Source organism: Rhincodon typus, chromosome 2 (assembly GCF_021869965.1).
Source record: "Rhincodon typus isolate 14 chromosome 2, sRhiTyp1.1, whole genome shotgun sequence".
In the NCBI taxonomy this organism is placed as follows: Eukaryota; Metazoa; Chordata; class Chondrichthyes; order Orectolobiformes; family Rhincodontidae; genus Rhincodon; species Rhincodon typus.
This window is the reverse complement of record NC_063333.1, coordinates 137,397,841-137,424,616: the sequence shown is the minus strand read 5'-3', so window position 1 is coordinate 137,424,616 and position 26,776 is coordinate 137,397,841. Positions and strand designations below refer to the sequence as shown.

Here is a 26,776-nt window from a genome sequence, read left to right as displayed (position 1 = left end):
TGGCCTGCTGTGCTCATCCAGCTCTACACCTGGTTATTGCTGATTTTATACCTGCTTTTTAAAAGGCTTAGCTCTAATTGTTAGATATACTCGCTTGTTCTGGACTCCTTGACCAAATGAAGAGGCTTCTTCTTTCTGCCATACTGAAACCTATTAACATTTCAAACACCTTGATTAAAGCACCTCTCAATCTCTGAAACTCCAGGATTCAGTTCTTACTTCAAGCTGAAACGCATGAAACTACGTGGTCGCTGCAAAGTTAAATATCTCAACAATGCACACTGCAGTACGAAGGGCACCTGAACACATTTCAATCCATATACTCAATTTTAGTTGACAAACCATCAATTATACAACCTAATGCAAATGGACATGCATTACCGTGCAAATGTTGGCCAAGAAGCATCCAAATCGTGTCCTCTAGAAGCCAAGTCAAACTGCACTTCATTCAGCTCGTACAGGTGATCAGTAATGTCAGAACTGAGATGAGACATCAGCAACGGGCTTCGGGCATAGTACCAGTCACTTTAAAAATTGAGGACAGAAAATAAGTCAGCAAGATCACAAACAAAACTTGTATCACAAAAAACAGAAGTTTTCACGAAGTGTTCTTGATACACTTAGAAAACTAACAAGAGACTCTTCTTGTTACCCTTGTTTACCAGGAAGATAATTATCACTCTTGCACAAATAGCAATATAGAGTGACAATTTATCCAGGTCACTTCCATCGCCTTATCCCAGGTTGGTTATTTTGTTGGAAATTAAACTAGTCCTCACTATATTTGTTTCCACAGACCAAACCTGCACACAAATTCTCATCATGAAAATCATAGAATGATACCACTCAAGAAGCCCATTGTATGTTAACCAGCCCTTCAAAAGAGCCATTTTCCCATTGGTATTCATCTAATTCCCTTTTGAAAGTTATGATTGAATCTGCTTCCATCACTCTTTCAGACAGTGCATTCCAGGTTATAACCACATGGTGCATTAAAAATGCATTTTCATTCCTCAAAATTGGGCTACATAATCCACATTATTTATAAAAGTTCAAAAAGAATATATGACAGAAGCAGGAAGGATTAAATATCCACAAGGTTCATAAAAATAAAAGGAAACATAAGAACTTGAGCAAGCCATTTGGCCCCTAGTCTGTCCCATTCCATTTGAATGTCACTGATTGAAGCTTAACTCTATGGGCCTTGCACCAAATTCATTGATACCTTAACTGTTTCTTTTTAAAAAAAGCCTCATCTTAGAAATAATTGAAGCAATTATGAAAGTTGGACAGTGATATGGCAAATGGGTTTTAATATAGGTAAATGCAGTGTAACTCATTTGGCATAGGTAGCAGTGTGCATGTAGCTATCAATAAATAAAGCATGAATTGGGATTATCACACTGAAGCAGCTGTTGATCAAAATGGGAAGTAGGAGCAGCACGAAGGCATCTGGCTATGTCTTGACAAGTTATTCTGCATGGATGAATGGGAAGGAGAATCTGCAGCTTTGTTCAGTTCAGCCCAGAAATGGACACTTCAGAGTCATAAACACTACAGCAAAGAAACAGACCCATCGGTCCAACTCGTCCATGCCAATCAGATATCCTAAGTTAATCTCGCTCCATTTGCCAGCATTTGGCCCATATCCCTCCAACCCTTCTTATTCATATATCCATCCAGATACCTGTTAAATGTTGTAATTGTACCTGCCTCCACCACCTCCTCTGGCAGCTCCTTCCAAACACACCACTCTCTTGAAATTCAAATCTGTCCTCTGTTACCTTAAACTTATACCCTCTAGTTTTGGATCCTGCTACCCTAGGGGAAGACCTTGGCTATTCACCATATCCATGTCCCTCATGATTCTATCAACTTCTTTAAAGGTCACCCTTCATCCTTCGATACTCCAGGGAAAATAGCCCCAGCTTATTCAGCCTCTCCCTATAGCTCAAACCCGCCAACCCTGGCAACATCCTCGTAAATCTTTTGTGAACACTTTCAGGTTTAACAACATCTTTCCTACAGAAGGGTGATCAAAATTAAATGCAGTATTCCAAAAAATGGCATAACCAATGTCCTGTACAGCCACAAGATGACCTTGCTAGTCCTATATTTAATGCACTGACCAATAAAAGGCAATGACCAGGATAAGTTCAGATATTATGTAAGTAACTGTGATTAAATTTATCCAAGCTATTTTACTGGAGATAAATTAAACACAAGTGTAATACATGTTTATGCAACAATGAACAGTGCAGATAAGGTTTAAGCTGGGAAAACAAGGACCAGAAAGATAGCTGGGGCAAGACAAGGCATGAGAAAACAAACAAACTTCTGTTCCTGTTGGCTAATAGATGTGTAACAGACTGTCACAACCAAATTCGCTTAAAGTCACTCACTGTCTTCAGAGCAGTTGTATTGTCAGATTTAGATTGATGTCAACTGTGTTCCTTTTCTTTATTTCCCCAGTGGAAAACAATAAAATGAAAAAGGTATTGTTGTAAAGGAAAGAGGAGCCAGCCTTAGAAGGGGTCCAGAGAAGGTTCACAAGAATGAAGGGCTTGTGATACGAGGAGCAGTTGAGAACTCGGAGTCTGTACTTGGAGTTTAGAAGGATAAAGGGAGCATCTTATCGAAACTTATAGAATACTGAGAGGTCTGGATAGAGTGGACAAGGAGAAGTTGTCTTCATTCATAGGAAACTAAGAGACTAAGACCTGAGGGAACATCCTCAGAGTAAAGGCATAACCCTTTAGAATTGAGATGAGGAGGAACTTCTTCAGCAGGAAGGTGGCTAATCTGTGGAACTCATACTGCAGAAGGCCAAGTCATTGAGTGTATTTAAGACAAAGATAGTCAGGTACAAAAGAAAAGTTGCTGGAAATGCTCAGCAGGTTTGACAGCATGTGAGAAGGAGAAAACAGAGTTAGCATTTCAGGCCCGGTGATCCTTCCTCAGAACTCAGAACTTTTTTCCTTCACAGATGCTGCCAGACCTGCTGAGCTTTTCCAGTAACTTTGCTCTTGTTCCTCATTTACAGCATCCACAGTTCTTTCGGTTTTTATTGAAGATAGACAGGTTCTTGATTAGAGACAGTAAGAACTGCCGATGCTGGAGGCAGAGATAACACAGTGTGAAGCTAGAGGAACACAGCAGGTCAGGCAGCATCAGAGTCGAAACATCAGCTTTCCTGCTCCGCTGTTGCTGCCTGACCTACTGTGTTCCTCCAGCTCCACACAGGTTCTTGAACAGTAAGGGTTTCAAGGGTTATGGGGAGAAGGCAGGAGAATGGGGTCGAGAAACATATTAACCATGACCGAATGGAGGAACAGACATGATAGGCCAGTTGGCCTATTTCTGCTTCCATATAGATGGAGCAGGACTGATTGGACAAAAGGCATATTCACTTTCTGCATTTTTTAAAACAAATATTCTGTCACTGCATGCACTAGTGTATTCAATACCCTTCAACAACATTTAACTGATGAAAGCAATTAATGAAAAGTACACTTAACAACATGATTAATATAATTATGAAATAAATAATTTCAAGACAATAATTTGTTGTGAGACAAACTCTTGGAGCTTATTTTCAAGCTCCCCAAATTTTCCTGTAGATGGAACTGAGAAACTTTGTTTTTCTATGATAAAGAAGTGTAATTGATTTGCAAAATGCCTCATCAGGGATAGTTCAGCACAAGTCCTAATAAACAACAGCACAGCAGTAAAACAAAGAACTGTCTGGAGGACAAGGATGCAGCAATTAAGCTGCAGTTATACAAAACCCTGGTTAGACCCCACATGGAGTACTGTGAGCAGATCTGAGAGTTAGGGCCAGACTGCTCAGGAGCATTAGTAGGAAGCACTAAGGGTAGGTGTTTGGAATTCTCTCCCACACACGGCAATGGATGCAAGGTCAGTCATCAATTTTAAATCTGAGAAAGATAATATTTTTGCTTAACAAAAACTTAAGGGATATGGGTCAAAGGCAAGTGTATGAAATTAGGCCACAGATCAGCCACGATTTTATTGAATGGTAGAACATGTTGGAGGAGCTGAACGACCTACTTCTGTTCCCATGTTCTTAACTGGCTGCAAACAATCAAATTCTTCGAATTTATTCAACCATGGAATGTGGGTGTCACTGGCTAGACAAATATTTATCAACCATTCCTAACTGTACTTGAGAAGGTAGTGGTGAGCCACCTTGTTGAAATGCGGCAGACCGTGAAACGTACTTAGAATCAGAATTGTTAAGTAATGAGTTCCTGTATTTTGATGCAGTGACACTGAAAGAGCACCTGTATATTTCCAAATAAGGAGGGGATTTTGCAAGTGGTCGGTGGTGTTCCCATATGCCCACCTCCCTTGTTCATTTAAGTGGTTGTGTCATTGGCAGGGGCATTATATACACACCAGCCTATAGATTATTAGATTTTACCACTTCCTTTTTTTTGCCAAATACTCCCTCCCCTTTCCTGGAATTCCAATCTGATGAATACTTCCACAGATACTGTCTGCTAACTCACACAACTGGTCAGATATTAAGTAGGAGTCTAGACATTGTAGTATACCAAATAACCCAACTGCACTAGGTGTTACAGCTAAGTCTGCAGACACTCAACATCCAATCATGTGCATTCCAGCAAGGTGCAGTGAATAATGATTGAGTGCAGGAATATAACTGTGATTGATTTCTATCTTCCCTGGCTCAGGGCACTGGGTATCAGTTAGCCTTGTTCACAATAGAGATCAACCCAAGTATTCAGTCAGCGTTAGCTCACTAATGAATCAATCTACGGTTCAGTTTTTTAATAAAAATTGCTTCAGATTCTAATCTATGTTTAGACAAAAACGATACCAGAAATATTGTAAATTGTAGCTGCTATATAGTCCCTAATGCACACCCAATAAACACAATGTAAGGAGAGATTTTTAGTTAGTTATTGAAGAAGAACGTAGAATAATGCTCACAAAACATTTCTTGTAACAAGCTTAAATATGAGGCAACACCTGAATTATTATTAAACACTTTAATAAATCCCTCTTTTGGGGTGTAATTTGAACAATTCAAATGTCTGCACCTCACCTTGTGACTTTTACATTCATCAAGCATTGTTGAACTGTATCAGCCAGGCGTTGATGGACCAAGGAATACCGAATAAATGCTCGACCTTTCCCAAGGGAAGTTTTCAGCTTTATTTTAAAAAAAGCATCATTTAATTGAAAGAATTTATCATTCTTAGATAAAAGCAGTCCCACAATGAAAAGGCATAACCACACCATCATCAATGCTTATTAATGTCCATTTAGGGGCCTCACCCTGCCAGGGCGAGCAGCAGTGGGGAGGGGGAAGGTGAAGAACTCACCTTGGAAGGAGCAGAAGGAGCAAACCCACGCGGGGTTTTTTGTTTGATTGCACCGGTGACTGATCGAGGGGCTCGGCATCGGGAAGGTGAGGCATACTCAGCCACAGCCTGGCCCCCTTCCAGATCCCTCATTTCATGACATCTTCTCCCGCTATCACGTACCCAAGGCCTGGGATCCAAGGCCCCAGGTGAATACAGGCCCGGCAGCAGCCGGTGTCTCTGCTTGAATTGAAATGCAATCATGTACAAACGATTCTCTTCCCAGTTTGCTGTCATCATGCAGCCTCCACCATGAGGCACCCAGCCTGCAGGCAGGTATATTGAGTTCACTTCAATAAAAGTCCTCATGGGGAAACACACCGCTGGGTGGTACAATTCAAACATGGAGTTAGGAGAATCATAGATAGGAGGGCTGAAGTGCTGTGAACACGTGCACCTACTGACAGGATGGCAGGGGTAAGTACAAAGCTGCATGCTGCGAATAGGAAAGAAAGGAAGATCAACAAAGCATGCTATAATTGAAATACTGATCCACTGAAATTCTGTGCTTGCTGTGTGTCATTTCAAAAATGTATGCACTGTTTTCAGGGTGGTGTAGCTGGAGATCGGGATTTGGGAGAGAACCAGAGGGCGGGGAGGCGGGGGGGAGGTGGGGGACGACGGCGGAATTACAATAGACAGCTGGAATGGGGACAGATGGGGGAAAAAGAGCCCAGAGGAGCCAGGAAGGGAGACAAAGAGGAAAGAGCATTTGCACACCACTTCACACATGAAATCTACATGATAATATCAGCGTTTGGAACTACGCACTGCCCAATGGGCACACATGCATAGTTGCCTGCCGTTGCTGGTGTCAGAAAACACTGCTGCGACCAGTTCCTGTCCAAATGGTGGGAATCGGAAGAAAAATTAGAAAGTCTTTAATGCACAATGATAGAATTGTGCAACAGCTACAGATTTGTTGAGCAAACCAACTCAGGTACAAGTCGCTGTAATTTTATCACTGTTGATATGAGACTGGTTCAACATATATTACACCCTAAAATACATAGCAGAAATTTTAAAAGTTTTGAAGGCATAATTTGAGTCTCAAATGAATGTTATGTATGAATCGAACATGTTCAATATGAGAGACCAAGGGGAAAAACAGAGTCCACAGATTGATAGAGACAACAAGGTGCAGGGCTGGATGAACACAGCAGGCCAAGCAGATTGATGTATAATCTAATTAACCTTTCCTACTCATGTATTTTAAAGACCTAAATGTCTTTTAAACATTCTAACTGTGCCCACATCGACCACTTCCTCAGGAAGTTCATCCCATACACAAACCACCTTCTGTAAAAAAAAGTGTTCCTCATTTGTTTTTTAAATCTCTCTCCTCTCACCTTAAAAATATGACCCCTAGTCGCGAAACCTGTGAATATGTGCAACTAAGAGATGAGCAAATAAAATATAGAATTATCTTACGCACAAGAGATCCACAATGACAGTGTGGCTGCTAAAAGAAGAGAATTGGACTCTGGAAGCAGTTATAAACACTTGCAGAAGCTCTGTGCTTGTAAATCAGCAGCTAGAGTACATACATGGGAGAACAAGGATGTGTGTCCAACAATGTGGAGGAGCAGCCCAGATCTGTGCACTATGCTGAAAAATAACCTACACTTACATCAAGCAACAATGTGGACAAAAGCCACAAATATCCACAGAAAAGCCATCAGAAAATTCAAGCTTACAAATTATATAGTGGTCATCACATAAGACAAAAGGGATCATGATCAAATGAGTCAATGGGCTGAAAAAATGGCTGAAATAAATATGAGGTATTCCATTTTGGTACAACAAACATGAGTAGGACTTATATAATTAATGGTAGGGCCTTGGGCAGTATTGTAGAGCAGAGGGACCTAGGGGTTTAGGTACAAAATTCTTTGATGTTAGCTTCATTGCTTTCATTGCTCATTACTCTGAGTACAGAAGTTGGGAAGTCATCAGGAGGTTGTACAGGACATTGGCGAGGCCTCTTCTGGAATACTGTGTACAGTTCTGGTTGCCCTGTTATGGCAAGGATATTATTAAGCTAAAGAGGGTTCAGAAGAGATTTACCAGGATATTGCCAGGTATGGAAGGTTTGATTATAAAGAAAGGCTGGATAGGCTGGGACCTTTCTCCACTGGAGCGTAGGAGGTTAAGAGGTGACCTTACTGAGGTTTATAAGGTCAGGAGGGGTATAGATAGGGTTAATGGTAGATGTCTTTTCCCTTGGATAGAGGATTTCAAGACTAGGGGGCATATTTTTAAGGGGAGAGGAGAGAGATTTTAAAAAATACAAACGGGGGGGGCACATTTTTTTTTAAAAACAGAGGGTGGTTTGCATATGGAATGAACTTCCTGAGGGAATGGTGGAGGCGTGCACAGTTAGAACATTTAAAAGACATTTAAATAAATACATGAATAGGAAAAGTTTGGAGGGACATGGGCCAGGAGCAGGCAGGTGGGACTAATTTAGTTTGGGGTTATGTTCAGCAAGGACAGGTTTGACTGAAGAGTCTGCTTCTATGCTGTATGACTCTATTAAAACAAAGCATTTCTAGCGTGGAAAAAAATTTTAACTGGAAAAAACTAAAACATTTTGCACACAACTGTTTAGTTAGGAAGCAGACAAACAAGGCAATGAAGGTAATAAAGATGATTGCCATAAAGATGTCAGACAATGATTTGTATGAATCAAGTGTGGCAACTGGAGAGAAGTCAGATGAAATTTAAATGATTCAATAAATGGTTTGTAACTATTGCATTGGAGACAGCAGACTGAAAGTATCAAGTGAATAAAAAAGGTCATGAAAAGTCGTTAGCAAAACAGGATTAAGGAGAATCCCAAGGCTTTTTATACTTAGACAAAAAGCAAAAGGGTAGCCTGGGAAAGAGTTGGCCCACTCGAGGACAAAGGATAGAATCTATGTGTGGAGCCAGAAGAGGCAGGTAAGGTCCTAAATGAATATTTTGTGTCGGTATTCACAAAAGAGAAGGAATTGGTGGAGGATGATCTCAGGGAAGGAAGTGTTGAATCTCTAAGTGAAGTTGTTACTAAAAACAGGTGTTGTGCATCTTAAAAAGTATTAAGGGAGATAAGTCCCCAGGCCTTGTTGGGATCTATCCCGGAATATTGAAGGAGGCAAGAGAACAAATTGCTGGAGCACTGACAGGCATCTTTGTGTCCACTTTGGCCACACACGAGATCCCAGAAGGCTAGAGAATAGCGAATGGTGTCCCGTTGTTTAAGAAGGGTAACATCAATAATCCTGGAAATTACAGGCCTGAGTCTCACACTGGTGGGAGGGAAATTATTGGAAAAGATTCTCAGAGCCAAAATTGGTATGCATTTAGAAGCGAATGGACTTATTAACGATAGACCGCATGATTTTGTGCTGAGGAGGTTGCGCCTCACTAACTTGATTGTGTTTTTTGAGGATTCAAGGTGCAGGGGGGTAAGTTTAAAAGAGATGTGCGAAGCAAGTTTTTCACACAAAGGGTGGTGAGTGCCTGGAATGTGCTGCCAGAGGAGGTGGTGGAAGCTGACACAATAGCAGCATTCAAGAAACACCTGGACAAATATATGATTAGGAAGGGAACTGAGGGATAGGGATCCTGTAAGTGAAGATATGGAAGGGCAAAATGTATCAGTGCAGGCTTGGAGGGCCAAAGGGCCTGTTCCCATGCTGTACTGTTTTTTGTTCTTGAATATGAAGTGCCGAGTAGACAATAGAATTGCAACATGAGCTTCACAGACTCTTGTAAAATTACAGCAGATGCCAATCCAAAAGTTAAACGTTCTAAGGTAAATGAGAGACTTGGTTTCGGAATAATGCACATTCCGAGAAGATAAATTAGTCCGACAGCCCAATTCTCTGACAAGACTGAAGATTAGGAATTCAGGGTATTGGATACAAAGATAAAGCCAGATTTCAGCAGAAAGCACGTCGAAAGCTTGGATTAATAACCTTAGAAGATCCAGAAGAAACTGACAGTGTTTCACAGATCACATTGACTGATGAACAGACAGACAAGCGGCACAAGACAGAGAGATTCCAACTGCAGGAACGCAAACGGAATCTTGATTCTAAAGTCACAAAATGAAAAGATTGATCAGCCACAGCTAATGCAACTGAAGAAGTGTCGAGGGCATGAACCAGCAGAGTCAGCTGAGAGGATTTGAAAGAGGTCACAGCTTTTCAGGCAAGACCCTGATCGCCACAGTAGATTCCCTACTAATTATTTATAGTTTAGAGTCTCTGGTTAGAAAAATATATTAGCTCTCTATTAATAATGACCATTAATAAGAGAAAATCATATGTATGTTACAAGAAGGTATTGAGGCAAATTGGTTATTCTTTGAAAATGAACCATACTTATGCAACTGGTAGGATTTTCCAGTACAAAAATCTATGTTTTTTTTAAACTAAGGGCTTTCCAGAGGAAAGGTTTAAAACATTAGAACAATTCAGAGCTAAAGATACACTAATAAAGGTTAAATTATTGCTAGGAAACCATCAGAAGTGTCACCCAAAATATTCAAACGAACTCTCTACTATTTTAAAGAAGAAATCCGGAAAATCTTGTTTGCAATCCAGAATAATGAGTTTTGAAACAAATAGCATAATTAACCATAGAACTAAGAAATGATTAATTGACCTCTGGAGAATTTTATCTCCTTACCTCTGGGATAGACTTCACAAAGCGAATTCCATCATTAGCTCCTTTCACCTTGGCCAAACAATTACAGAAATAATCCCAGTAGTCTTTCCTGGTGCCGAGGAAAGTAGTTTTCTCCTTCTGGTCAAACTTTAACAAAAGTTGTGAATAACAAAATGTCAAAACCAAACTTTACAATTGTATGTAGGCTACACATGAGTTTAAAAAGAAGAATGACTAAACAGAGTCTTTCAATATAAACTCAATCTCTTCACAAGCACTTAGCAATAATGGTTCTGTGTTGAATAATATTAATATTGTAATAGATAGTAATATCTTCTACAGATTAGGAAAACGCAAAATTAATAGAGCTCCCAGTCCAAATAATATCTATTTTAGGTTGATTAAAGAAATGAGACAAGTGGTCTAAAACTTTGTGTCTGTATAGTCAATATCACAACTACAGGGAGAGACATTGAGACCAGAAGCAAGCTCTCGCAGTTTCTACGTTTAAAAAAAACTAAATCAGACCCATATCCATTCCAGGGAGCTGTCCTTAGTGAGCTTACGTAATAGCCTCAGTCTTATTAGATGATCATTTGCGTTATGTGGATGCTGTATTAAACATCACCTGATGGCAATGTCTTGTACATATTTCAAATGAGAAAAGACAGTACTTTTCCACGTTGCATGTCTTCAGTCATATCCTCAGCAGCTCTTTCAGTACAAGGTCACCAACTCAGTAGTTCTGGAGCATGCTAATTCTATCAGTATACACTTACACACTGCTAAGCCAACAACCTCTATGCTGGTATTGTCACATCTGTCCAATGAATGATGGCTGTTTGCGCAAAGACCTCCAGTATGATGAACTGGTGATTCAATCATCACCTGCTGGGCATACTTCAGCTACAAAGATACCCGGACCAGGATATAAAGATGGCCAATTCTGATGCTGGCAACCAGGACACTGCAGCGACTTATGAGGTAACTCACCACCACCTGTTTAAAGGCAACTAGGAATACGCAATAAATACTGGCCCAACGGGCAAAGCCCACAGCGCCTGAATGAAGAAAAAAAAAAGCGACATCTGGAGGCAGACTCTTTAGGAGGCCATTAGAAAAGGCAAACAGATGCCAAAAACTCCACTGGCTGAGAAGGAGTCAGAGAAAACAGAGGTAGTGAGACTGCCTTGATGTTCACTGGGAAGGAAATGGAGTTATTAGAAATAAACCACACAGCTTCTTCAAAGAAAATCACTAGGCTAGTGAATGAGGGAAATGCAGTTGATATTATTGACCAGAATTTTCATTAAGCCCTTGATAAGGAAGCTCACATGAGGTTACTTCAGAACAGAATCTTTTGAAAGCAGAAGGAATTTTGTATGCTGGATTGGGAACAGTCTCCAGTCCCACACTTAAAAAGTTTGTAGTTAGCAGATATGGTTTAGCCAGAAGACATGTTGTCACTGGTACTTTCCAGTGATTCCTCTTAGGTCTGCTATTATTCATTGATTGTAGTACTAGTGCTGTTGGGAGTATGCCAAGTTTACAGATGCCAGCAAAATTTGTACAACAGTAAATACAGACAATGGAATACTAAATGATTCAGATACACTGGAACATTGGGTTCGACAAAGGTAAATCGCATTTAATTAATGGTAAGTGCAGTTTCACACATATTAGTCAGACCAAGACAACATAAAAGCATCTTTTTTCAGCGATCAATAGCATAAGTAGCTGGCAGATAGAAAGGACCTGGATTTTTTTTGCTGGTGGGGAAATGGGCAGGATGTGAGGCACATGAAATCCAACAGGTGACCTTCCTGCTGTCTGTTCCCAAACTCTCTGAAATTTTATGAGGGAAGCAATGGGTAGATGCTTGGACCTAACGAGGCTCTTGATTTTTTTTCTATTCACACATGGGATACAGGCAGTGATGGCTGGGCCAGCATTTATTGTCCATCTCTAGTTGCCCTTGCTGACGAATGCGGTCACCAGATTTACCTTAGCATCTTGGCCTAGTTACAGTGCCTGTACTCCCAATGGTGGACACCACTCTTAACTGGTATTGTTGGGTCTACAGAACTGTTGGCCATTTAGATTATTGGCAGCTCTCCAAGACAGGATAGAACATAGAACATAGAACAGTACAGCACAGTGCAGGCCCTTCGGCCCACAATGTTGTGCTGAACTTTTACCCTAATCCTAAGGTCTATCTAACCTCCACCCCTACCTTATACTATCATCCATATGCCTATCTAATAGCCGCTTAAATGCCCCCAATGAGGCCAACCTCACTACCCTCTCTGGCAATGCATTCCACGCCCCGACCACTCTCTGAGTAAAGAACCTACCTCTGATGTCTCCCCTGTATCTACCTCCACTCACTTTAAAACTATGCCCCTCTGTAATAGCTACCTCCACCCTAGGAAAAAGTCTCTGGCTGTCCACTCTATCTATACCTCTGATCATTTTGTGCACCTCTATCAAGTGACCTCTCATCCTTCATCGTTCTAAAGAGAAAAGCCCTAGCTCTCTCAACCTTTCCTCATAAGACCTTCCCTCCATTCCAGGCAACATCCTGGTAAATCTCCTCTGCACCTTTTCCAATGCTTTCACATCTTTCCTGTAATGAGGCGACCAGAACTGGACACAATACTCCAGATGTGGCCGAACCAGGCTTTTGTATAGCTGGAGCATAACTTCACAGCTCTTGAACTCAATCCCTCTATTAATGAAAGCTAACACACCATACGCCTTCTTAACAACTCTATCCACCTGGTGGCAGCTTTCAGGGAACTGTGGACAAGAACCCCAAGATCCCTCTGCTCCTCCACACTGCACTCCTCACAACATTGGGAACATTCTTCCAGCATCTAGCCTGTCCAGTCCCATCAGTACTTTGCGTTTCTATGAAATCGCACACCCCCTTCTAAATTGCAGTGAGTACAATACCAGTTGATCCAGGCAGAATTTCCCTCTGAGAACGTGGCAGGACTCTGATCTTAAGGTAATTGATACTGCTATGCTGCTTCGTGTTAAATTGGTACAGGCAGTTGAGGGCAGGATCTCCCTGACATCTTAGCTGGGTGGAGCACACCATAAAATCCAGCCCAAGTGTTGTTATACACATAATCAATGCACATAAGGAAGTTGTGGCTGTAGCCTAAAAAAATACTTTTGATGAATCAAGCTGTTCAGCATAATTCAAAGAACACCATTTTGTCACTAAGTACATTAATGATCAGTCTGCAGTTGGAGTACTGTGTCCACTTTTAGTTCTGTTTAGTGGGTTAATAGTACCCTTAGAGACATGAGAACTATTTTCATCTTGATAAACTCTCAGGCACTCATAAGTTAAGGACCTTGCTTTGTTTAGTTCAGAGCAGCAAAGACTTAGATCTGGCCTCCTTATGGTCTGCAAAAATAACACAAGAACTGAAATAATTGGATAGCATGCCTATTGAAAGATCGTGCTAGTTTAACAGATTCAGAAATATCAGGAGTTGAGAGTTTGGACATTGTAGGGAAGACATAGACTACATGAGATTGTTGACTTGCTCGCCGAGCTGGCTTGTTTTCATTCAGATGTTTTGTCATCATGCTAGGTGACATCACCAGGGGGGCCTCCGATGAAGCGATGGTGTTTATTCTGCTTGGAATTTATACTGTCTGGTCCGTTATGGTGAGGGCTGTCATTTCCAGTTAGCATAGACTACATGTTAAGCCATTCTTCTTTTTCCAGAGATAGCCTGGTCGAGACCATGACTGTGTTTTCAGAAAACAATCTGTGCAATCTTAGGGATTGGATTGGAGGTCCCTAGCCGTTCAGAGAAAGCTTTTCCAGATTTTAAAATACAATGTTGACCAAGGTTCTTCTTAATTTGCCTGTATCAACAAATTACAGGGCAGCCACAAGAGAGGAGGGAAAAGAAGAAGTAAGGTCTAGTCATGATGTTCTAGGCATTGAGGTGACAAAGGCCAGGTTAACAGGTCAACTGTTGCCTCCCTGTCCATCAATTTAATATGTGGTTATATAAATAGAGAGGGTTTCTGAAACAGCAAAATGCCCACATACAGTTAGATCTCAGCAGGTAAGCTCCAGGTGCTTTAAATGATTGAAAGAGATTTGAAATAGTGGAATAGCTAGACAGGTTTGAATCAAAGCAAACTGGACTAGCATTGTATGGCATGTTCTTTATTATGTATTAATATAGGAGAATAAATTATACACATTAAATTAATCTGGTCACTACAGCTGTTTTATCTGTACACCATACTTAAGGGTTTACATTCTTATCTCAATTCACCACTCTGCCTTTATACAGAGCTTAAAATATATTTGAGAAAGACGTTTATCCGATTCAGGGCACAAGGAGATGACCATCGTTCCACGTGGGGAGACCTATACAACTACAGATTGCCGTCACAAAATTCAGACATGCAGCAACAATTCTTTGGATGGTTTTTGACGCTTGTTACATCCAACAGAACATCTACAGCACGTACAGACTTCTGCTGCAAATCACGTAAAAAGCATCCTTTGGGGAAGAGTATTAGGAGCGCCCACAAGAAGTTTGCAGAGTATAAATCAGTGCTGACTTGATGCCAACACTGTCATTTTACACCTGAACATTTCAGCTTATGCTCTCTTAATTACAAAAGCCTGAAAACATATTTGTAACTGGAGCTAACCCCCACTCACCAATACTACGTTAAAACAAAAAAAGAGGGGGACTTTCAGGTTAGCCACATTTCAAGATAGCCACCACTTCAACACTGGAAATGTTGGGCTTGAAGCTCTGTGCTGCGCAATGTCCTCAATAAAGTTGGTACAGGACTCCACACTCCTCCAGCCTCAGCAGAGGCCGATGAGCACAGTGACCAACGCAGCAAGCGTTTCCTGTGCATTAACATCAACTTTCTACGACAGCCTACACCAAAGACTCAACTCAGTCCTTGGTACCAGAACTTGTGTGTGACTATCTCCTGGTTATCAGTCACTCATACGTTGTGTTTTATCACATGCGTAGCCCAACTAAAAGTTATCCTCTAAATTAGATGTAGAGACAGTATCTGGGCTGGTGGCTGAGAGTGAAAGATTGAATGGCACAGTTTCTTCACCATAATCCTTTCGCTATCCACTAGTGTCTGGTCAGATGGCAATTTGGTGAAAATCTGCAAGAAGAAAGGCACAAGTTTGCAGTAAAAAAAAATAGAAAGAAAGAAAAGGTAATAGGTGCATGCAACACCACCTGCAACTTCTAAAGTCAGAAGCAGCTGTGGAAGAAGGTGGAAGCAGGATGCGTGAAGGAATATTAGGTATAAGAATCCTGTCACCTTCTATCATTTCAGCCTCACTGCTGGCAAGGGCATTCTAATGCAATCAAGCACCATCTCCTCCAGGGGTTAAAGACAGTAGCTACACTTGCCCCAACCAGTTGGGTTGTGTTTAGTTCAGTTCCATTTTGCCCAACAAAGAATGCAGCTTGTTAGTGGTACAACCAGTTTGTGTACATTCACTGCCATTATTGACTCATTGGCAGCATGTCCAAGCTATAAAACGTGTCAGAGAGCCATGCAGCAGTTCAGATTGCATGCCAAAGTTCTGAAGTCACTGGACCAGAAACGTTAACACTGCTCCAGTCCCAAATGATGCTGCCAGACCTGGTGAGTTTCTCCAGTACTTTGTTTCATTTCTGACTATCTGCAAGCACAGTGAATGAACCTGTGATGTTTGTTATGAATCCTGATTGATAAGAGGTGCTTGCTAAGTGAGTGTGGTTCACTGAGCAGTGTGCAAGGCTAAAATATGGAGTTAGTGGAATATGGCATTCATAGAAAATTGCTTGTAGAAGGTGAATTAGAGTTGTGCAGCTTTGCACCTGGTTCCTGGGATGTGATCCCTGGCATCGACTGCCAATGTTTATCTTGTCCCACTGCCTTGACAAAGTTTGTCTGGAGGACATCCAGGTCCCCTGGCTTTACAGATATCTCTACTCACTAATGTCACATTAGAAAATCACGTGCTCACACTCTCCGATCCTGTGTCATTAGTGCTCCCCAAGTTAGAGTCAAATGTAGAAGGTCTGCCATAATGTTCTCTAACCATAAGCCATTCTTCATTTAAGTGCTCCACACTAGCTTTAAGTACTGCAGGCTAGTCATTAAATGTGGTTTGCCTCACATGATTTCGGGCTCCAGTAAAAGCATGTGGTCACCCAACAGGAACACTAAATGTTGGCTGCACACTGCAATCATGTAAATTCGCAGCTGCCTTCAATTGGAGCAACAGGCAGCATCCTTGGCTCCTTACGTGTACCGGGTCAGTGAATCAAGCCACCCAGTAAATCCATTTTAAACAACTCCCATGAAACAAATGAGCAAAACAGACACTATCAAACCAGAGAAAGTATGTGGGGCAGTTCGTAACTTGTATCATAATATTTTTGCTGTAATAAATATCACTTACACAAAACACAAGATTTCATCATAGAATCTCTCCAGTATGGAAACAGGCCATTCGGCCCAACGAGTCCACACTGCCCCTCTGAAGAGCATCCCACCCAGACCCATTCCCCTACCCCTGTATTTCCCATGTCTAACCAGCCTAACCTAAACATCCCTGGGCACTATGGGCAATTTAGCATGGCCAATCCACCTACCCTACACATCTGTGGACAGTGGGAGGAAACCCACGCAGACACAGGGAGAGTGTGCAAACTCCACACAGACAGTTGCCCGAGGCTGAAATCGAACCCCGGTCCCTGGCGCTGTGAGGCAGCAGTGCTAACCACTGAGCCACCATGCCGCCCAGTGCCTGTTACTACCCAGTTCCTGTATTCAGTAATAAATTTTACCGATCCAACTTTTGTTTTCATCGTTATGACTCATTGATCTCATTTTCTTGCAATAAAACCTGCAAGCCCAAACTGTTTTTAAAAAACTGCATTAAAAAGTATAACAAGCTGAATAAACAGAAAAACAAAAATATTCCAAACAATATACTACAAAAGTTTATAGGTTTAATTCTGTTTTTGCACCAAGAGCGGTCATCAGTGTTCATACCAACCATCGGCCCTCATTATTACTGACGTGCTTCAAGGTGGGTAAATAGAATCAGTGATAACACTGCTGTGAATTTCTCTTCATAACAAATCATATTGTTAAACTACTTGCCTTTCAGGTTCCTCTTACCTGAAGGAGGTATTCTAATTTTAAGCAGCATTTGTGCAAGTTGGTGCTGTCATCAGTGATCGGCTCACCGTTTTCCTTGTGTTCTCGATTTAATTCCGAAATTGCATCTTTTAAAAAAAAACAAACAAATTTCATATCATCCAATGTTAATATTAATACTCAAGCATTAACACCTGGCAGTCCTAAACAGAGCATCTTTCCCCACTGTTGCTCTCATAATCCGCATGTTCTTCTCGTCATCAGTGTTAAGTCATTGCTGTCTTCGTGAATCTGCCAAGGATCCTTGTTCTAAACACTAAAAGGCATGCTTTCTTTCATATAATGGCAAATACATTTCTTAATGTTTCACGGTGAGGCGAGTTATCCTGTATTTCCACCAATAAGGCACAAGTTGCACATGCATCACTCAGCACAGCATTCTGCACCAGAACTTCATAGGACAGCTTATTTTCATATTATTACAACATTCATGGATTTATGCAAATCTTGCAAAAAGAACGGAATCAATAAGCTGTGATGTTTGAATATTAGCAGAGTATATTTGCAAAAATTCAGTCTTATTGAAGAGTGTAGAAGCAAGCAACAGAACGGCAAAGAACTCAGCTTAGATATTTACTGTAAGTTAGTTCGATTCCTGCTTAGAAGATGGCACACTCTTGCAGAAGTTATTTACAGAACATTTTAAAAAAACCCTTGCGCCACTTTATCAGATGACACCATCACATCTCCACTGACAACTATCACCAAGTTCCCTTATTTAGAGTGAGGAAGAAAGTAGCGCACAAAGCCCACAAGAGGCAATGCTCTAGAGGAGACTATCACTGACTTTAATGCCCTCAGCAACAGGTCATAAAAAAGAAAGGCATTCTGATCTGCATTTTCTATGGTAGAGGTGAGGAGTAGAAGGGTAGCCCTGACCTGGTGACTAAATACAACAGCCCAAATTTTTGCCAACAGAGATGTTCTCTGTAGCGGTGAAAATGACACAGCCTGACAACAGTACCAACCATTTTTGCCAGGTCAGGGGTAGAGTCAGACTAGGTTTTACACATGCATCTTTTACAGGAGGTAGCTGCCCATTTAAATCACCAGCTACCTCCCCTGAAGCAGAATTGTGGCATCACTATAGTATGGATCCTGGAGCGTACACTGTAGACCCACTACGTGCAGGTCTGAACAGTGTGGATTCATTTGGATTGGCAGGCTATCACTTTGGATATAGTCCTGAATGGCTTTGGAGTGGCTCAGGTATCATTCGGAGGTTACTTACTTTTGTGCATTGTTGACTGGAGGGAAGATAGTTCCAATGGATTTAAGCAGTATTCTTTTTAAGGAACATACTCAGGTTGTCAATACATCCAAGTATATTTTTATGAATGAGTGCACCTTTCAGTAGAATGTGGTCTACTAGACAGAATTTTAGTATTCTCTCCGCCATGTGTGGATACCAGTTACTGTCGTACAGCACGTCGAAGGGGGAAAAGATGCTGGGGCAAACTATGGAAATGGCAAGAGTTTGCACCAAGCTGGCATATAGGGCATGGGTAAAAGGCTCTGGTGGCAGTGAGTGTGCAAGGGGTAGGAGGAGTAAAAGGGGAGTGGGGGGTGACAGCTGGAGAAATGTTTGATTTTATTCTTTTATGTTAATCTTTAAGACAGTGCCAGGATGATTGGGTCAATGATCTGAGGAGCACCAGATGGAGTTTAATTTGGATAAATGCGAGATATTGCATTGTGGTAAAACAAACAAGGGCAGGACTTCTACACTTATAAGTAGGGCCTTGGGTAGCGTTGCAGAACAGAGAGACCTGGGGTTCAGGTACATAATTCTTTAAAGTTTGTGTCACAGGTAGACAGGGTGGAGGAAGGCACTTAGCATGCTTGCCTTCATTGTTCAGACTTTTGTGTATAGGAGTTAGAAAGTCATGTTGAGGTTGTGTGTGATGTTGGTGAGGCCTCTCCCAGAGTCCTGTGTGCAGTTCTGGTTGTCTGTTATAGGAAGGATATTATTAAGCTGGAGAGGGTTCAGAAAAAAAAATTACCAGGATGTTGCAGGGATTGGAGGGTTTGAAATACAGGGAGCGGCTGGGACTTTTCTTCCCCTCCAAGTGGACCGTAGGAGGTTGAGGGGTGACCCTATAGAGGTTTTAAAATCACGAGGGGTACAGATAAGATGAATGGCAGGTGTCTTTTCCCTAGGGATGGGGGATTTCAAGACTAGGGGACATATGTTTAAGGTTAAGAGGAGAAAGAAAGATTTAAAAAAGACATGAAAGGCAACATTTAAAAAAAAATGGAGTGGTTTGTGTGTGGAATGAATTTCCAGACGAAGTGGTGGATGTGGGTACAGTTACAACATTTAAAAAAAACATTTGGATAAGTACATGAATAAGAAAGATTTGGAGGGATATGGGCCAAGAGCAGGCAGGTGGGTCTAGGTTAGTTCGGATTATGGTCGGCACGGTCTGGTTGGACGGAAGGATCTGTTTCCATGCTGTATAGCTCTATGGCTCTGCACTCAGTCAATGTGGAACCCAGATGCCTCCTCAGTTCTTCCGGAGTTTCTCAGCCTAGCTGCTAATCCATCCTGCACCACCTACCCACACCTCCCCTCCCCTCAAACAGTCAGAATGGGGAGCACAGGCAGCCATTTTCTAAAAAAAAAAGTCAGATTCGTGGAGTCCAGAATTCTCCCACCTCCAAGCTGCGAATGAAAACAAAAATCAGAGTCAAACGGTCACCACGGAGGGTGCCCTGATCAATTTTTCAGATTCAAGACACTTTTACAACCCTTCCAGTCAGCCTGGCTATGTTAACAAATTCATGACCCACTTCGGATTAAATCTGCTGAGCATTGTACAGCTAGTTACTAAATGCACCAGTGCTGAATTATATGGGTGCAATAGGAAGATCGCCAATCCCTCATTATGCGAAGTTCAAGACTGTAGACTCCCCTGATTGAGACCATAGTTCCTCTCAGGGTTCTGAGGATTGTATCGGATGTTCTCAGTGTCACCAATGGTAACTTTCTGGTGACTGGTCAAGGGGGATCTGGTAGACAGCAGACAGGTCGCCTGTCTTCATCCTCAACACCAGGAGGTGCAAGATCCACTGACAGCTACAAGAACAGTGAACGCTTGTTCTTCATTGGGTGATAAATACAGCAGCAGCAGCATTGAAAAATTGTGCACTCAATTAATTTATCCTCTTCCCCACGAGAGTGGATTATATGCGGAGACGTAGCTATCCTTACCCTTCAGGTCTCTGATTATCCTTTGGATCTGGCTTTCTCCAACAGATGCTGCCATCTTTGCGGTTTAAACTCCAACAGTCTATAACCTGTTTAATGCACAAGGATTTTTGTTTAAGAAATATATTGCTATAACTTAAATTCAACAAGCTGTAGAATATAGAAAATTGAAAACCATAAGACCTGCTGCACCAAGGCTCAGTGCATTATTCCTAACATCATGGACATGGAAGGGGGCAGGAAAAATGGCGTGTGGGATGAGTTATTTGGGTTGGATGCAAAATTTTGCTTTCCTGACAGCAGGTTCAGAAACAGAGTTAAAAATCAGCGGGAAGTTTGTGGCGTATCGAGCATTACACCGGCCTGTGAGGGGTTCACGTTTCTAACACATCTGTAGATATTTTCTCATCAACTCCTGGAGCAGGTGAGATCCAGGACTCCAGCTGATGGGTCAGGAGAGTACCACTGTACCACAATAGCCCTCAAAGAAGTTTAGAGGGATAATCAATCCTTTAACAATGCACTATGAAAGTTAGTTAGTTAGTTTGTTTGTTTGTTTGAAAACAATCTACAATCTGTTTCAGATATGTTACGGCACACCTCTGAAGCAGGTGGAACTTGAACCCAGACAGCCTGGCTCAGAGGTAGGAACACTACCACACTGTAACATATTTGTATGCTGTGAATATTCATTATTGAGAGAACTTTCAATAAAGTCCTACCCCTCAATAAAATCAGCAAGGCTCAAGAATCTCACCAGTTTGTTCAAAGGCGTTGTGTTCGGGTTGTTTTTCGTGCATGTTTCTTGTAATTGAATGGCAGGAGAGAGGAAGGAGGAGAAGTATGGAATCTTGCATGCAGGTTCAGGATTGGCCAGAGACCGAATCAGTAAAGGGAGCTGTGGAGTGAGGTTGGAAGCTTGGAGGATTGGAAGAGGGTTCCAGGAGAGGGTGGAGGGTGGATCAGGGGCATGGAGGAGTGAAGTGGAATTTGGCCAGTTATCCTGGTTCGATTCAGGGAGGTTGGTGGGGTGAGGTAAAACAAGGAGGGATCTAAAGGCCAAATATGCCCCCATCTCAGAGCAGCATCCTTACAGGATTTTGATTTTACCTGCAACATTTCAATTATCCCCTCCAAGATTGTGATGGACATTGTCTAAGAACAGCACATTGAAGGGAAAGCCAGCTAAGCCTGCAAGTGCAGCTATACCCCCCAAAGAATGGTGCCCTCAAAACTGGACACTAATATGGACATTCAGTAAATTTGTACACAAAAACATGGCATTGTTTCTTCCAGAATAAAAGGGAATGCTTCCAACTTCCTTGCAACCATCCATATATGCCAACTACGAGTCTTGCCATTACATTTAGTTCTCCAAGTTAAGTAACAAACAACAATAACGTACATATGAACCAAGTGAAACCAACATGATGTGAAATGTTTACTTTTAATTCTGTAAAACACTTTTGTGTTCGCAGATCTTACTGTAATGGTAATGGAGCTGGGCAGGAAACCGGTGAGTAGTGACGCAGAATCTCTGTTTGAATAGGAGATGCTTTTATACACCACCTGTCAGCAGCTTTTTTCACTGAAAAGTTTTCCTAGCTGCTAAACTGAATGCGCTCTCATACATTTTGAATTTTAATTTAAAATCACACAGGAGGACGTAAACAGAGAGAAAACAGGAAGTGGCACTCAGTTCTAGTTATGACATCAGAAACGGCATGCTGCTGAGAAAATCCTAGCTGCAGTTTGTCCTCCATTGGAGCAGATTGGCAGCACAAGATATTAGGGACAGGATCTCTGTAATTCACACAGTGATGGGATATTCTGGTAGTTCTACACCCCGTAGAAATCCCTCAAAACAAAACTAAACATTGGTAATTTACATTAAATGGACAATAATTTGGTTCCAAAGATAAAAGCCATTACACAGACTCAAAACGTTGACTCCAGCCTTTTCCAGATGCTACCAGACCTGCTCAGTTTCTCCATCATTCAGTATTTGTTTCAGGATTTCCAGCACCCATAGTATTTGCTTTAAATAATTGGGTCAATATTTGAAGAGATCAGAAAAATACCTAACAAAGGCAAATCACAAACTTCTTCCTCATTTCCAATGTAAGATAGGGTAATAATATGACAGTGGTGAAGGCATCCCAAGAACCAATACTATGACTCAACAATAGCGTCTTCAAAAAAATCCCTTGGAAATAAATTAACAGTAGACAAGGAGAATTCAGCAGATGAAACATACTTGGGTTTTCAAAAGGCCTTCGACAAAACGAGCAGAGCACTCAAGTGAAAGCACAGCGTCAGTGAACAAGTTGGAAAAATGAGTTGGAAGCTTCCTGCAAACCAGGAAACAGGATCAGGTCAGGATTTTTACTCAGACTGAGAGGAAGCGTGAAGCAATGTCTCTCAGAGATAGATCCTCGGACCACTGTTGCTCACTGTTTATACAATTCAGATTTGAGAATTGAAACCACAATTTTAAAATTTGCAAATATCAAATGGGGGAAGTGAGGATAGTTAATACAGAGAAGGATTGAGACAGAATATAAAAAAGGCCAGTAAGTCCTCAGAATGGCATGTAATTGGCAACTGAAATTCAATACAGGCAGCTATGAAATAATGCATGTTCATAAGATAACAAGGAGTTCACACAATCCTTAGAAAAATGAAAACCTGAAAGTGGAGAGGATAGAAAGGGAGCTGGAACAAAGAATCACAATTATTAACAGTACTACCTTGGTTTAACAAGGTAATAAACTAATGTAAAAATAAAGCATTTGGGCTCATTTCTAGAGGAATTGAATTGAAAAGCATCACACTGAGACGTGAACAAATTTAATTTCTATATTACAAAAAGAAAACGAGATACTGAGATGCTGGAGAGGACACAACATACATGTACACAGGATGACACCAGAACGGAGAGATCATAACCATAAGGAAAGTATAAGGAGCAGGAGCTTTAGGTAAAACAAAACAGCTGGAGAACGATCTAATAAAGGTTTGTCATTATGGGGGGAATTGGATAGTGCACACATATAAATGTTTTTACCACTTGTGGAGGAAGCCCAAAATTAGGTAATCTAAATATAAGATTCAATACAGAATTAAAGAAATTAAACTTGTTACCCAGAGAGTGGTTACAATACTACCCCAAGTAGTATTTGAGGTGAATAGCAATGTTGGATTTAAGAGGAAGCTTGATAAGTCCATGATGAAGAAAGGAATAGAAGGACAAGTTGATAGCGTTTCATGAAGCATAGTAGTAAAAGGTTCCTGTGGAGCATAAACACCAATTTGGATGACTACAAAAACCACAAGACATAGGAACAGAAGTAGGCCACTCAGCCCATCAAGTTTGTTCTGCCATTCAATGAGATCATAGCTGATTTGATTATCCACAGCTCCTCTTTCCTGCCTTTTCCCCATGTCCCTTGTTTCTCTTACTGATTGAAAACGTCTCTTCCAGCACTGAATATACCTAATGATCCAGCCTCGCCAGCCATCTGTGGTAAAGAATGCCACAGACTGGCCACCTTCAGAAGAAATTCTTCCTCATCTGTTTTAAACATGCAATTCCTCATTCTGAGATTATGCCTTCTGGTCCTAGACTCTCCCGCAAGAGGAAATGACCTTTCTATATTAAAACCCCATCAAGTTCCAAGAATCTTGTATGTTTCAATGAACCACGTCTCATTCTTCCAAACTCCAGTAAGTACAGGCCCAATCTACTCAAACCTCTCCTCATAAGACAATCCCTTCATATATGGTATCAGCCCAGCAGCCCTTCGCTGGGCTACCTCCAGTGACAGTACATCTTTCCTTAGATGAGGGGCCCAAAACTGTTTACAGTTGTTCAGTTATGGTCTGACTAGTGACATGTATAGTTTTAGCAAAACCTCCCTATTTTTATACTCCATCCCCTTTGAAATAAAGGCTAACATTCATGCACCTTCTCTATTACTTACTGAATTTGGATGCTAGCTTTTTGTGCATTCATGCAATGATAAGCTAGGTCAAAAAGCTGGTTTCTGTTCTGCAAATTCAGTGCAACTGTGTTTAGCCAAGATTCACACATTGGAAAGTGGCTTAACATGTTGATGTGGCTGTTCAAAACACATCTACAATCCTTGGTTTTATAGATAGAGCATAAAATACAAAAGCAAGGCAATCATGCTAACATGTTATAATTAATTATAATTAGGCCTCAGCTGAAATATTGCATTTAATTCTGGGCACCACATTTTTAGGAATGGTATCAAGGTCTTCGACAGCCATCTGAAGCTACTTACTACACAATGGTACCAGGGATGTGAGACTTGAGTTATGCAAAGACTCAAAAAGCTGAGGCCGTTCATTCTACCGCAAATAACAATTGCTTGTGAATCGCCACTTCTTTCCCAGCAACTTTGTCAACCAATCTTCAGCTATTAAGGGCCCAACTCTGGAATGCTCTCAAAAAAACTGTCCACACTACACCCTGCCCCAATCTCTTTAAAAGGATCTTCTATAAACTCTACCTCCTCAACAAAGCTTTTAGTCCCAGCCCATATGGCTTCTCCTTTGGTTCAGTGGCTAATACTCTTGCAGAATGCCTCAGGATGTGCAACTACCACAAAGCAAAATATAAATGCAAGTTGTGGTGGCTCTTATAGGGAGATTTTAAAAAATGCTCAAACATATGAAGGTGTTGGTAACAGATCCAATGCTAACTTTCAACAAGGTACTAGACGAATTGAACTAGTAAAGGCAAAGTATACAGGATACCACAGAAAGGGCAATAAAGTGGTACCACCTGGATATCTCTGTCACAGAGCCATCAGAGACAGGATGGGCCGAATGGTCACCTTCTGATGATCAGGTTCCCTACTCCACAGGCCCATACTTACACTAATCGCATAGGCCTCACTTCTTTGACAGCTCTTCATTTCATGTAAGCAGAAATACCAGGCCACAGATCTAGAGGGGAAAGAAAAGGCAATAGGAGCCACACGTTAGTGCCCTCATGACGAACCTTTACCAAAGCCGCCATCACCTTCTTACTGCAAAAAGGAAGCTAATCACTTACCTCCCCCCACCCCCATAACCACAGCGGGCGCGCACCAACCCAACTTGAACACAGTCTACTGAACGACGTGCCAGGAAACCAATCATCACTAAGACGTCTGCCGTACGCTGATAATCATCCAATCAACAGCCGACGGGGGTGGGATTGTTTGTCCGTCAAGTTTGTATGTGGCGCGCTGTCAACAATGGACTGTCACCTGACCATCTGGGCAGTTGTCTGGGCCTGGGCTGTCAATCACAGGGCAGCGCGTGCCCGCGCCTGGGCCGTCAATCGCAGGGCAGCACGTGCCTGCGCCTGGGCTGTCAATCACAGGGCAGCACGTGCCCGCGCCTGGGCTGTCAATCACTGAGCAGTCCCCGGGCCCAACATGTCAATCACAGAGCAACCCGGGCCCAACATGTCAAACGCTGAACAACCTGGACCTGAGCTGTCAATCACTGAGCAGCCTAGATCTGTCAACACCGGGAGCAAATAACCAAACCTTCAGTGTCTTCAGAAGGATATCAGGGCAGAGGTCATTCCTAACCTACAAATTATTTAGCCCCTCAAGCTTGCCCCGCCATTCAATAAGATCATGGCTGATTTGATGGGATGCTGAATTCAAAATTCCCATCCCCTCATCATAGCCTATGATTTTTCTGCCCAACAATAATCTATCTGCTTATGCCTTGCAAATATTCAATGAGCCAATTTCTACATCCTTTTAAGGAAGTGTTTCAAGGTTGTACAACCCCTCTGGAAAATAAACGCTTCCTCATGCCTAAAAGAGCAACCCCTAATTTTAGAATCATGTCCCCCAGTTCTGGATTCACCCATAAGTGAAAACATCCTTTCCATGTTCACAGTGTTAAGACCATTCAGGATCTTGTATACTTCAATCCAGCCACCAGTGAAACTTCAGTGGTAACAAGCCCAGTTTATCCAACCTTCCCCAAAAAGACAACACCCTCATTACAAGTATAAAGTCAGTAAACCTTCACTGAACTGCCTCCAATGTGTTTACATCCTCAAGTGAAAATATTCGAGATGTAGCCTCGCCAATGTCCTATATAATTGAAGCATAACATCATTATTCATACTGTGTGTTCTTCTCATAATGCAGGATAGCGTAGGGAGGGATAAGACCACGGAAGGATTATAATCACAGAGGTGAAAGCATTAAATTTAAGGCATTATCGA

General features: G+C 41.6%; 1 protein-coding gene across 2 annotated transcripts in view; it reads right to left on the bottom strand.

Moving 5' to 3' along the window:
* The window catches only part of fyco1a (FYVE and coiled-coil domain autophagy adaptor 1a), a 108,593-nt gene extending 82,946 nt beyond the window's left edge, over window positions 1-25,647 (bottom strand). For both annotated transcript variants that reach the window (XM_048609342.1, XM_048609352.1), the window contains exons 1-7: window positions 25,598-25,647; window positions 25,419-25,488; window positions 20,518-20,603; window positions 17,265-17,371; window positions 10,089-10,214; window positions 5,093-5,199; window positions 382-525 (exon numbers count right to left, since the gene is read on the bottom strand). In XM_048609342.1, coding sequence (XP_048465299.1) covers window positions 382-525; window positions 5,093-5,199; window positions 10,089-10,214; window positions 17,265-17,371; window positions 20,518-20,572 — 539 coding nt within the window. In that variant the 5' untranslated portion in view covers window positions 20,573-20,603; window positions 25,419-25,488; window positions 25,598-25,647. The remainder of the gene's footprint in view (window positions 1-381; window positions 526-5,092; window positions 5,200-10,088; window positions 10,215-17,264; window positions 17,372-20,517; window positions 20,604-25,418; window positions 25,489-25,597) is intronic.
* Between the last annotated feature and the right edge of the window lie 1,129 nt (window positions 25,648-26,776).